At 48.5% G+C, this 12,825-nt stretch overlaps 1 protein-coding gene across 1 annotated transcript in view; it reads left to right on the top strand.

Annotated features, from left to right (window-relative positions):
• Nucleotides 1–12,825, top strand: part of TRIO (trio Rho guanine nucleotide exchange factor) — a 305,380-nt gene that overhangs the window by 267,403 nt on the left and 25,152 nt on the right. Inside the window, exons 35-39 of the mRNA XM_054715266.1 lie at nt 2,918–3,210; nt 4,509–4,679; nt 7,204–7,299; nt 11,107–11,255; nt 12,537–12,603. Of these exons, the coding sequence (XP_054571241.1) occupies nt 2,918–3,210; nt 4,509–4,679; nt 7,204–7,299; nt 11,107–11,255; nt 12,537–12,603 (776 nt within the window). The remainder of the gene's footprint in view (nt 1–2,917; nt 3,211–4,508; nt 4,680–7,203; nt 7,300–11,106; nt 11,256–12,536; nt 12,604–12,825) is intronic.

Here is a 12,825-nt window from a genome sequence, read left to right as displayed (position 1 = left end):
TTTAGACTTTCCCGTTCGGAAAGCGAGGAGAGGGTTAAAATGAAATGCGATCCTTCTTTGTCTGCAGCTGGCAGGATGTGGGCCCTTTCCCTTTCCTTCTTATGTGGGTCCCCAAACGTTACTGATGGACTGCAGGTCCTTCTCTCCTCCCGGTGATGCCTGCCGGTCTGGACCTTCAGGCTGAGGCCCTGCCCTCGCTGCTCACCCCGTCCAAGAGCTCTCTCACTTTTCTGTAACCCTGCGAGTTTGGGAGGACAAGGAGACTGTGAGGATTCCTGGTAGTCATCCTCTTTCCACTTAGCATTCATATTGTCTGCTGCATTGCTCCCGTGCCAATCCCCCCCAATCCCCCCCAATCCTCATTTTTAGGCACAAAAATACTTGTGAAGTTCATTTGTTCACGTAGGTGGTGTTCCCCATTACTTCTGATGTCTGAGTATCTGCTTATGAGTGTGAAGACCTGGGGTGTAGTATATGGGCCTCAGTCCTTAGCCTGCCTCCTCTGGTTCATAAAAGACACAGCAGCTCTCCATCAGTGACACCTCACCCCATCCCGGCCTGCCCAGGGTGTCGCCCCACCTCCACCGGTGCACCACCTTCATAGGTATTTGTCTTGGGCAGTTACTCAATGGAGGGCATATACATTGAAGAAATGACTGTTCTGAACATATGGATTGTGAGTCAGCTTGGCCGATTTCTTTAGACTGGAGATTTCTGACGTTTCCATTCGGTACTTAATAAGCACCTACTGTGTGCAAAGCCCTAGGAGTACAACAAGTCACAAGATAGATGAGCCCTTGCCCTCATGGAGCTTACATTCTCTAGTACATGGGTGTTAGGCTCGACTCCTTCAAAGGCTGGCTCCAGTGCCGCCTCCTCCACGGAGCCCTCCACGATCACTCCACCTGGTTCCATTTCTTCTCAACTTCTAACAGGGCTGAGACTCACTTACAGCATGTGTCCATTCTTGCCTGTACAATGGCTGTGTGACTCTAGAAAACACTATGGTCAGCCCCATGAGGGAAGGAGGGGGGTTCATTCATCTCTGTCAGGTGGCAAGTATAGGGCCTGATGTGAGTCAGCACAATAAATGACTGAAATGTGTCACCGTGTCTTTCTAATAGTTAGTACTTTAAAAAACAACAACTGGTTGAATAAATTATCACCTGGCATGTGCATTATCCAAACCCTCCTCTTCCTCTGGTCCCTCCTGTTCTCACTGGGGTTCCTGAGGCATGTCTCCTTCCTGTGACCTTTATGAGACCCTGAGAAAGCCCCTCGGCCGTCCTTGCTTCCTGAATGTCAGCTTAATGGTGTCATTCTCCCCGCCTCCTCCAGGTGGCACCTGCGGAAAATAAAGCTGATGTGGAAGTGTTTTAGTAACTTGTTAAAAATAAATAAAATAAAAACCATGTATGATTATATATGTTCATACACACACATATGTACCATACGTATGGAGGGGGAAAGGTGATTACTCTTCAGCAGAATGCTGTTTGGATTAGTTCTGAACCAGAGTCGGCCTCTGAGAAGATCCAGATTTTTTTAAGAATGAGATCTTCCTTGAAATGCCTCATCTGTTTATGGAAGATTGCACCCTCTGCCCTGCGAGGCTTGGGCCAGGGGAGGAGTGGGACAGCAATTAGTCGGGGCTCCGCTGTCTAGTCCAGGCGTCTGGAGTTGAGTGGCCACGGCTGTGGACTCTCACGGTAATCACAGGATTGGGAGGAAGTGACTCGCTTACTTTTTATCACACAATGGCCTGCAGGCCACAGAGGTAAATACAGCGAAGGCAGGTGTCTGTCTGGAAGAATCTCTTCAATGGCTTCCTTTCATTTATTGTTGAGACTTCAAACGGTTTCAGAAAATACGCATAGTGAGTGCTCTTCTTCCTCACCCCATCCCCTGTGGCAGAGCCCGGGTTCAAGGACTCCGGAGAGGGCCAGTGTCCAAGGTCACCGATTTTCAGTTTTTACGGGAACGCCTCATGCATAATCCATGGGTCTGTTGAGTGTCAGCCGTTACCTACGTTTTTTTACATCTCCTTTGTTCTCCTGGAAAACCATCCACTCGGGGCTGACTACATTTAATTTTTGAGACCCGATGAGACGGTTCATGTGGGCCTAGTTTCTGTAAGTGTTCTGGTTATCTGAGGAAGAACTCCTCCTCCTCACATATTTCTTTTAAAAATGTGTTGTTTTGTTCATTGTTGCCGGTATTGACTCCAACGTGTGAGGCAACTTGGCTGAGGCTGGGAGCAAGGAAGCACACGCCTGTGGAGTTTCAAAGTCTGGCTGTGAGCAAGGGTGCACCCTGGGCCCCCCAGCACTCCGCCCGCCTGGCCACGGCCACTGTTCACCCTGACGCCGCACGTTCCAGAAGCTGCTGTTGGTCACAGAGTCCGCCCCGCTCAAATGTACACTCACACACACGCACACGCCTGCACACATGTTTATTTACTGAGCTGTACTTTTATTCACTGGGAGTGAGCCAGACTAACACACTTATCCAACAGGATTAGTTTTTAATTTCCTTGAAATTCTTCTTCAAACCATTCTTTCTTGGGTTTTGTTTATCAAGAAAATGGGAGAAAATGACTTAAACATCCTATCCTACGGTGTCTGTGACATTCTAAGTGACAATGACATTTTAAAACTGAAAATGATACTGGTTTGGAGACTTGGGATTTTTTGGAGAGGGCAGTACATCTTGAGAAAAATCGTCTCTAGCATAACTCAAGGGTGTTAAACATTTGAAAAGCGTGTGTGTGGGATGGGCCTTCTCTGTGGCATTTCTCCCCGTCGGGTTAGCCACACGCTGGGCGGTACTGAGGCGCCTTGGTAAATGGCCGGACTGGGACACTGGGAGGATGGGGGCCACACAGTCACGCATTGTGGTCTCTCTCTGGTCCCTGCAGACTCGCTGTCCGTCTCCAGTAACGATGCCAGCCCGCCTGCCTCCGTGGCCTCCCTTCAGCCCCACATGATGGGGGCCCAGAGCTCCCCAGGCCCCAAGCGCCCAGGCAACACGCTGCGCAAGTGGCTGACGAGCCCGGTGCGGCGGCTGAGCAGCGGCAAGGCCGACGGGCACGTGAAGAAGCTGGCGCACAAGCACAAGAAGAGCAGGGAGGTCCGCAAGAGCACGGACGCCGGCTCGCAGAAGGACTCGGACGACAGCGCGGCCACCCCGCAGGACGAGACCGTGGAGGAGGTCAGTGCCGCTCAGCCCGAGCCCCCGAGCCGGGCACCCCAGAGCCCTCCAGCACCTTCTCTCCGGGTTGTAGGCACGGTTGCTGGTCTGACTGTTCTCACTCGGTTCTGTGCTCCGTGGTGCCTAGGAGTGTGGGGGGCCCACTGAGCCCCTGTGAGCGGACTGCTAGACTCAGTGGGGACAGGCCTTGGAGGAGCTGCTCCAGGTTAGCAGGGTCAGGACCTGCAGGCGGCTTCTGCAACCAATCAGAGGCCCGGGAGCAAGTGGGTGCCCTGCGCCTCAGCTTCTCCCCCTCATTCACCCAGGGCCAAGGCCAGGAGTGCTGGCCAGAGCTGCCCGGTCTCAGCAGCCCCTGAGGCTGGAAAAATGTCCCCCTTCCCCCCACCACATATTCACACTTACCTCTGTCCTGAGTAGTAAACATGATTATTTCCCTGTCATCAAAGATAAATATAGGTAGGTCAGCCAGGAATTTTTTCCCGTTTCCTTTTGTGGGAGGCTCAGTGGGGTTAATTATACTTTATTCAAAATTCTTTCATGATCCCCAAGTTGGGCTGGAAGCACTGGTGGTGTCAGTGAGGGGCCTGCAGAGGTTTTAACTAGACCCACCCAGGCCCCTCACAGGCTTGGAAAGAAAAGGGCAGAGGGAGAGAAGGTACCAGCTCTGTGTGGTTTAATTTGTCTGTGGATGTGGGTGTCCTGCTGTTTCCCCCCTCTGCCCCCCCTCCCCGGGCCCCGCACACTTTGCTGCAGGCTGTGCTGGAGCGGGTGGTTCATTGCATTCGCATCTTTCTTCTAAATCTGTGTCCTCTTATTAGAAATAAACTGAAATGTTTTCCGAAAGTAAGAACAGAGGGATATTAATGGGATAATTCAGATTCTTAAAATGCACCTTGGACTGCGTTTTTCTTTACACCATTATTAGGTCATGAATTTTATTCTAGTGAGGTGCCAAAGGGAGGCGAACGTGGGCCGGGGGACCTGGAGCACCATCAGGGTTAGGGCTCAGACTTTTGAACGGGTTGTTTTTTTCTTCTCCAAGTTGAGATCTATTCAGAGCCTAACATGCCATTGGCAGTTCCTTCTAAACACGCTCAATGGCCCTTCTCGTCCAAGTTGGCAAACAGGGCGGTTGGGCTGCAGGGAGGAATGAGACGTTACCATCAGGGTTGGGGAGATTGTTCCTCTGTCTGCCGTCTGAGCTTCCGTCCAGGATGTAGTTTTCCAGTTAACCCCTTAGGACTGGCGTTGACAGTCGGGACCCACAGTGTAATGAGCGAGTGTTGGTTCCATTTCAGAGAGGCCGGAACGAGGGCCTGAGCAGCGGCACGCTCTCCAAGTCCTCCTCCTCGGGCATGCAGAGCTGTGGAGAGGAAGAAGGGGAGGAGGGGGCCGACGCCGTGCCCCTGCCCCCGCCCATGGCCATCCAGCAGCACAGCCTGCTCCAGCCGGACTCGCAGGACGACAAGGTAGGGGCCCGGGCCGCCCGCGTGATCGGGGCGCCCTCAGTAGCTGCTAAGCTCCAGCCTCATTGCAGGGGATGGTGACTCTCCGGCCTTGCGAGGGCGCCTGGGAAACATTCTGCTTTTCAGGCAGATTCCGCCAGTTTTCATCCCAAAAGCTTTGTGGATGACCAAGTCCAATTAGACTAAGTAGTAGGCCAGCATGTGCTGTTTCTCACACACGTGCATTTGTATAAATATGTTCCGTGCACTTTTAATGGTGCTTCGGCAGTTGCCACTTTTAAAGTAAGGTTCGCTTTTTTACTGTCCTGACGGGGTCCCTGGGAGAGCAGCCACCGCCTCCTCGCCCAGCGTTAGGCCAGCCCGTTCTCCTGTGAGGTGTTTTTGCACAGGGTGTTCAGATGAGGTCGTTGCTGTCCAGCTCCTTTCTCCAGCATGCCACAAGTCAGGATCACACTGGAGTGTGGGGTCAGGTGTCCACGTTCAGAGCCACGAAACTCCTCCTTGGAGACGTGCGGAGGCGCCACGCCAAGTCCATCTGTTTTTGTGTTTTTTGAGTTCTTACGTAATCGAGAATTATTTTATATACCCCAATTAAGACCCCAGAATATCAAAAGGAAACCTTGATGGCTGGCTTGCGCATCCTCTCGCATCCTGGCCCACTGTGCTCCTCCAAATTGTCAGGTGCTGAAAACCGTGCTATGAAGTCATCACTGGTGATTTTTTTTTTTTTTTTTTTTTTGCAATAGCTAAAGTTTTAGGAATAAAACATACCAGTTTTGCCCATTCTTCCCTTTTTTCTTCCCCTGACTCCCTCCTCAGCGTTATCACGATCACTTGCTGCATCGCCTGTTTTCTGACTGGGGGAGGGGGGAAGCCGGGGCCAGTGATGAACAGCTGCCCCGCCAGGTCGCACAGGAGTCTGGACCTTCTCTGCAGAGCTGACCTCCTCCTCCCCTCCTGGCAGTCAGCACGCAGTCAGGGAGCTGCGGGTCTTGGCTGGAGGATGTAGCTTGGGTTTGAGTCTGGAGTTTGGGGCGACTGAGGTGCACACCCTCCACTGTCGGGGGTGGGTGGGAGCAGAGATGAAAGAGGACCTCACCCCTCTGCACAGAGCGGACTCATCGGGAAATGGGGTGCGTCATTTCTCTAACAATCCCTAAGCTGTTTTCGTAGTATTCTAAGCTGTACCATTCTTAAAAGCAGAACACTGAAATGTCTTAGATCTGCATGGTCAGCCAAAAGGGAGGTGCTAGGCCTGGTTAGTTACCAAGTAAGAGTATTTTTTTCTCCACTTACACAGTGGATTGACTGCACGATAATTCTTCTGTTTGCTAAAATGGTTTATTGGTTATTGTGTTACCTCATTGGGTATTATCAACAGCAGTTCTTCATTTACAAAAATCTATAGTGATGTTCCCAGAGAGTATATATCTTGTGACTAATATTTTGTTTTGTTCTGTTTTCTCTTTTTGTAAACTTTCACGACAGCATTATGTTGATTTGTGTTCTGTGTCTGTTTTGGCTCAGTTCCCTTACCTCTCCATTTGAATTTTTTTCCTTGTTTTCTTCACCTCATATTCCAGATTTCATTAGACCAAGCCAACATTTGTTTTGCAAAGTGCATAGCTGAATCCACACATGTAAAAGCCTCGTTGTGAATGTATAAATCCGTGCTGTCTGCTGTGAGAAGTGCATCGTTAGGACAGCTAGCTGTGTGTCGCATGTATCTCCGCTGCCCTTAATATGAAGCGAGGCTCATATTACGCCCCTCTTCTAGTTTCCAATCGATGAACAGCGCAAGTAATCTGCAAACACACGGTGTTTGCTAATTACTGAACTTGAATGCAGTAGCCCTTCCCCCAAATTCCTTAAGTGTCACCCCTGTGTACCCTGATTCTCGCCGTACACGGCGCCTGATAGCTTGTGAGGCCACAGATCTTCTGTACCCTGCACTAATGATTGGGGAAGTGGATGGCACAGGAAATGGTGAGCTCGTCCCCCTCCTCCCTGTCTGCTCAGCGTGCCCTGGTTCCTTTTCTTTCTCATTTCCTTCTTTCAACCCCGTAGGCACAGTAAAGCCATTTTTAGTATCTTGTTTTGTTTCCTGATTATTTAAGGATTCACTCATTAGACCTTAAGCCTCTCATTCTTCCATTGATCAGAGTCTATATTTCTTTTCTCCTTCGCCAATAGCCCAGCCAGCAATTGCAAAAGTTACAGTTAGGGTTCTCCCGTGCCCAGGCACCTCTCTGAAAAGCGTTTCGATGTTACATGGCTGCGGATTGAAAACAGACACAGTCTGCTTTCCACATGTATCCCAGACAGGTTTTATTTAATACTTCATGTCAGAATATTGTAAATTTAGAAGGATGACTTTAAATAAATGCAAACAAAGACAAACTTGTGGTCTTTTTGTCTGGAATTACTTTTAAGAAGAGCTTGAGCTTGCAGGAGGATTTCCTGTCTGTCCAGTGACTAACTTGAGGCATCCCCCTCCCCCCTTTCTTTTTCTTAACTTCTTCCATAGGCCTCTTCTCGGCTCTTAGTCCGCCCCACCAGCTCCGAAACGCCGAGTGCAGCCGAGCTTGTCAGTGCAATTGAGGAACTCGTGAAAAGCAAGATGGTAAGGCTTTCCGAGGAAGAGGCTCGGAGCGCTGCATGCCGCTGCAGTGCATGGGCCTTGTCCATGCATTGCTCTTGTGCCCTTGTCATGTGGGCTGCAGAATGTGTCTGTGACTTCTTGCACAGTGGAGCGTGCCCAAGGCCACCCTCACTTGTACCAGCTGCCAGAGTCGGGTCCCCAGGACCACCCTCGGGTTCAGTAGTTCACTGGAAGGGCTCACAGAACTTAGAAAAGCCACCGTTGCAGAGTCTTACTGTGAACAGACACAGGTTAAAACCAGCAGGGCAGAGGCGCAGTGGGCTTCGAAGTCAGACAGGAAGTGAGGAAGTTAGACAAGGAAGCCTGCGAGGAGTTGGCAGATAAGAAAGAACTCGACGCCACTGGTCAAGAATTGCGGATCGTGTCCGTAGGAACGAAGTTAAACCTCACCCTGGCTGTCTCTTTGAGGGAGAGCTGATGAATGGTGCCAACCCAGGCCGCTTACATTGTAATCAGTGCGTTTCAAGCATCCTTAAACAGTTTAAAAACAGCCTTTCATACACATCAGTGATATGACCATGAAAATCATCCGTGTCTGTGAATTTAAATAGTTCTCCCAAGAAATGCTTTAAGGCAACGCTTTGTCAACCTGCCGGCCGTAGTCTGCACATATGTAAATCACATTCCCCTTTAAGTGGGCGGAGATTTGCTGTGATGCACTTAGATGACTGCTAAAGGAGAGGAGTCTATGGCTGTCGCTTTCCCCTCTTACTGGTTTATTCCTCCTTTGCAGCTCTCTCACTCACGTCTCTTCTGAAGTTAACAGGCATGAAGTTGTTGGCATTGCGGGAAGGGCATAGGTTTGGGAGTCAGGTAGATGTGGGTTGAAACTCTCCTACTTACTGCCTCTCAGCTGTGAGCTGGGACCGTGCATGGAGTGCGGTTTGTTAAGCTCCTAGCAAGCGTTCGTCGTGTGGACATTCACTGATGCCTCTCCTTCCCAGTGGGGAAACCACACTTATTCTTTTTCTGATGGACTCGCCCCTTCTCCACCCTCCATGGAACGTGATCTAGATTCTGCCTTTTTTCCTGGTCCAAGAGAAACATAACTGTGTTGATTTCCTGTCACTGATCCTCCCATGACGAACAGGAACTACTTTAGTGGGTAAACACCCTGGTGAATGTTTTTAATATTCTTCACCCTATCCTGGCCCCTGGGACTCTGAGTTGCTCCTGCCCATCCAACCACGTGCATCATGTTCATTTCCACGTGGATGGTGATCTCTTAGGCTCAGGCACCTTCATAGGGTTTGAACCCTGAATGGTTTATGCATCGGAAGCGAGGTATTCATGGGTTGGACTGGGGCGAAGGTGCTCGACTCCTATGCAGAAGTATTCAAGGAACCTCCTGACCTGAAAACCTGAGCATTCTACCTGAAAAGTCAGAACCACCCAGAAGCCTTCCTGGATTTGCTCCTTTCTCCTGTCTCCACGTTCCTGAGAGATTGTGTATCTTTGGTGTATTATCTCCCCTGAGCATCAGCAATGCGGCAACAGCAACGGACAGCTATAGTGGCTGCTGGGATTTGACTTTGGGGTTTTCTTCCGTTCGTTGTTCTAAATATAAAGTGAGATACAAGAAAGAATGGGGATTAATGAAGTAAACATCTAACTCAAGATAGTAGAAGAACAAAAAAATAAGCCAAAGCAGAAGGAATGAGTTCATAGAGATAAAAACAAATTATTGAGCTGGAAAAGAGAAAAATAGTAGAATATATAAAACCACAAAATGGTTCTTTCAAAAAATATAGATATCAGGTAACCTGAAAAAAAAAAAAGAAGAAAAGAAACAGAGCACAAATTCACAAAATAAGAAGTTGTAGGGGAGCAGCAAACAGGAAATTGAAGCAGTCGTAACATTACTTTGTTCAACTCTTTAAAAGTAAATTTGAAAACCTGGATGACATCAGCAACTTTTAAGATATAATTTACCAAAACCAGCCTCAGAAGAGAGACTCGCTACAAGACCTTTCTTCATCTAAGAAAGAAGTTGGCAAGAACCTACCTATCCGCCAAAACACCGCCAGGCGCAGAGGATCCCGCAAGTCATTCATCCGAATCTGCCAACCCGGGCCCCGGGCAGCTGTGGCTGTGGCGGCCTTTCCCCGCGCACCCTGCTTGTGGAAGAGGCAGTGGGCAGCGTTGAGGGAGTGGACGGCATGAATGTGAAGAGAACACGCAACCCTGACTGCGCACTGTCGGTGTGTGCACCCAGGTCTCTCTGGGCGGCCCACCTCGTCTGGACCAGCCATGTCTCTGTCCAGACAGCCTTTCCACCCGCTACCGAAACTGCCTCGCAGACATCACTGAAGTCCAAGACTTGACCTCACTCGCTCCTGGGCGAGGGCACCTCTGGGACATTTCTCACTGCCTTCTTTTTCTCACCATTCAAGTGGACAGTTAATTCCGAGCGTCAGCTGCTGGGAGTCTGGACAGGAGGCAGAGCAGAGCTTCCTCTCCTCATTCTTCAGACTCGCCTCCTGCAGGATCTCCAGAACCAGCGGGTGGCCAGCCTCCGCTCTCGCTGCAAATCACTCGCTGCCAGGAAAGGTCAATAGCTATTTATTTGAAACTCAGAGTGCTCTTCTCTCATTAAACCCTGTTCCCCAACTGCACTTCCCAAGTCAGAGCAGCAGTTGGTGTGTTTCCACAGCTCCGTGGGTGTGATGAACAAGATGGCATGCACAGACTTTGTGTCCTCCAAGCTGTGCTTCGTGACGGAGTCAGCATTGTTCTCTGAAGGGGAGAAAACAGGACACGCGTTGAGGTTTGAATTTGGTAGGAAATACTGTGTTCTTGCAGTTTGTGTTGGGTTTTTTGTTTGAAGATGAGTCAATCACATTTTCCCGGTTCAAGTCGCTAAATACTTCTCGGTCATCTCTGAATGTCCAGCAGGGCTGCTTCGGAAACTTTCAAACTCTAACCTATGCTTTGTGAATTCAGGCTAAGAAAAAAAAGCAATATGTACCAATGAAAAAGGAATCAGTTGCAAATCGTCACGTTAATCCAGAGAGAGAAGTCACCAATATTTAACTCCCAGATTTAATCACCTGCAAAGCTTGGCTTGAGGTTCTACAGTAGATACAACAACAAAACAATCTTCTGCAGAAACTAAAATCCGAGGGGTGGGGGTGGGGGGCAGGTTTGATCAGTAATTGAGGCCAGCATGCCTGCTTCCTCCAGAAGAGACAGACAGGAAGTGCAAGTGTCCCCAAGACCGCATCATTGTTAGCGGAGTGATCTGTGTGCACCAGAGTATGAATCGAGGCTTCATAGATCATCAAGAAACAAACCAAGTTTGTTTAAACTAAAATACAGATGGTGGATGCTGCCATGTAGCCCACGGTAAGGCACGTGGGTGGACGTATGGGGTAAACCGGGCAATCGAGGCAATGGCACACATTTCTGAACCAATCACACTTTCAAAAGGCAGGAATATAACTGAAAAGACAATTTCTGGATTTGAATTGGGTGCAGTGCTCTGGTGTAAACATGTATATTTTTCTAATTATTTGTAATAAGAAGAAACTATATCAAAGGCTATAAAATTTTTTTTTTATTCTAATGTTCCTCTTTTATCCAGCTCCTTTTATTCAGTTTTTTAATAAAGTTGGGAGGATTGTTATTAAATACTGTATAATTTCACAAAAATAGATTTTTTAAATTTTGCGATCAGCTCTGTATCTTCTGAGTGTGAGATTTTCTTACCCAGATTTCAGCCCTGATGACTCTGGGCAGAAGCGTGATTGGGGATGTCATTTCTTTCAGGCGCTGGAGGATCGTCCCAGCTCCCTCCTCGTTGACCAGGGAGACAGCAGCAGCCCCTCCTTCAACCCTTCAGACAATTCCCTTCTCTCCTCCTCCTCGCCGATCGATGAGATGGAAGAAAGGAAGTCCAGCTCCCTAAAGAGACGGCAGTAAGACACACATGTTTGCACTGTCATTGTTTGGGTGGCTTTCCTCCTGTCACTGTCACCTTTGGAACTGAGACTGGGTCTCATGTCTGACTGAGCGCCATGAGGAGACCCAGGGTTTCTGAGTAGCTACACATATGCGTGAAAAGCCCTCAGGCCCCCACAGGGCTCAGTCAGCCATCACTACAGTTTTTATTGTTTTATTTGTATATTATGCAACTTAATTTTTAATATGTCTTTATTGATTTTTAGAGAGAGGAAGGAGAGGGAGAGAAAGAAACATCAAAGATGAGAAAGAAACATTGATTGGCTGCCTCTTGCATACCCGCTACTGGGGATCAAGCTGCAACCCCCAGGCATGTGCCCTGATCATGACCTTTTGATGCATGGGACAACACTCAACCACTGAGCCACACCAGCCAGGGCACAAATCATTCTTATTTATTCATAAATTCGAGACAAGAATATCTCCTCGAATATGTGGTGAGAAACTCCTATACTTCCTATTGTATGCACAGTTGTGAAGGAAAAAGAAGGCAACATAAAATTAAATTCAGTCCCCAAAACCGTAATATTTTCTGAATATCTCTTAGTGGTAGTGTTTCTCTGTTCCAGTAAAGTATCTTATAGTGAAGGAAGAAGAAAGAGCCCTGATAAATATTAGGTTATACTTGCCTTTGGAGGAAAAGAACACTGGTAAGCTGCATAGGGGCTGTGTCCGGGCACCTAGGTGATGTGCGCACATGGGAGGTGCTTAGTCAGCGTTGGCTGGTTGAATGAATGAATGAATGAATGAACCAAGGAAGGAACGACTTCAGGCTAGCTGGGTGAGGATGTGCTCTGCTGATAAGTAATTGTCTTCTGTTACCTGAGTGGCCGTATGCAGTTACTGAACCTTACAAAGAGAAACACTTCTGTGTTAAGTTTTTTTCATGTATGTTCAGAGAAGTTTACAATGACTTAATCATTACAAACAAAAGCCTGCTTCCTGCAGTGTCATGCATTATGTCTGTGCTTCTCTTGGTGGTTCCTTTATGTGATCGGGTCTGGTGGTGGGGGTTCACCCTGAGTGGGAAGTGTCTTGTGACCTCCACAGCCCTCAGGGGTCACCCAGGTGCACCTCCCTGGATTTGGGACACTCAGGATTAGAGACTCTGTGGTGCAAGTCTGACATGTTTCTTCACATTCCTGGGGGAGTCTGCCCCGACAAAAGCAAAAGTGCGGAAGAATTCCTTTAGAAAATGAAGAGTCTAGATTGTAAACACTTTTCCTCTCTCCTTCTAGCTACGTTTTGCAAGAATTAGTGGAGACAGAGCGTGACTACGTGCGGGACCTCGGCTATGTGGTAGAGGTATGTTTTCAGAGATTTAATAACCTGTATCGGTCCCCAGAGTCCACAAAGGGGTATCATGTTACATTTTAACACTGAGACTTTCTCCAAAGCTTTAAAGACATTTTTGACGGGGGTGGGGAAGCATTACTAAAAAATAAAGTTGAGCCAATTATCTTAACAACCAGTATTCACTTTTCAAGGCCTCTTTCTGTCTAATGTACCTGACATGCTCATTTTTTA

Source organism: Eptesicus fuscus, chromosome 4 (genome assembly GCF_027574615.1).
Source record: "Eptesicus fuscus isolate TK198812 chromosome 4, DD_ASM_mEF_20220401, whole genome shotgun sequence".
NCBI lineage: Eukaryota > Metazoa > Chordata > Mammalia > Chiroptera > Vespertilionidae > Eptesicus > Eptesicus fuscus.
This window is presented reverse-complemented; position numbering and strand designations above follow the sequence as displayed.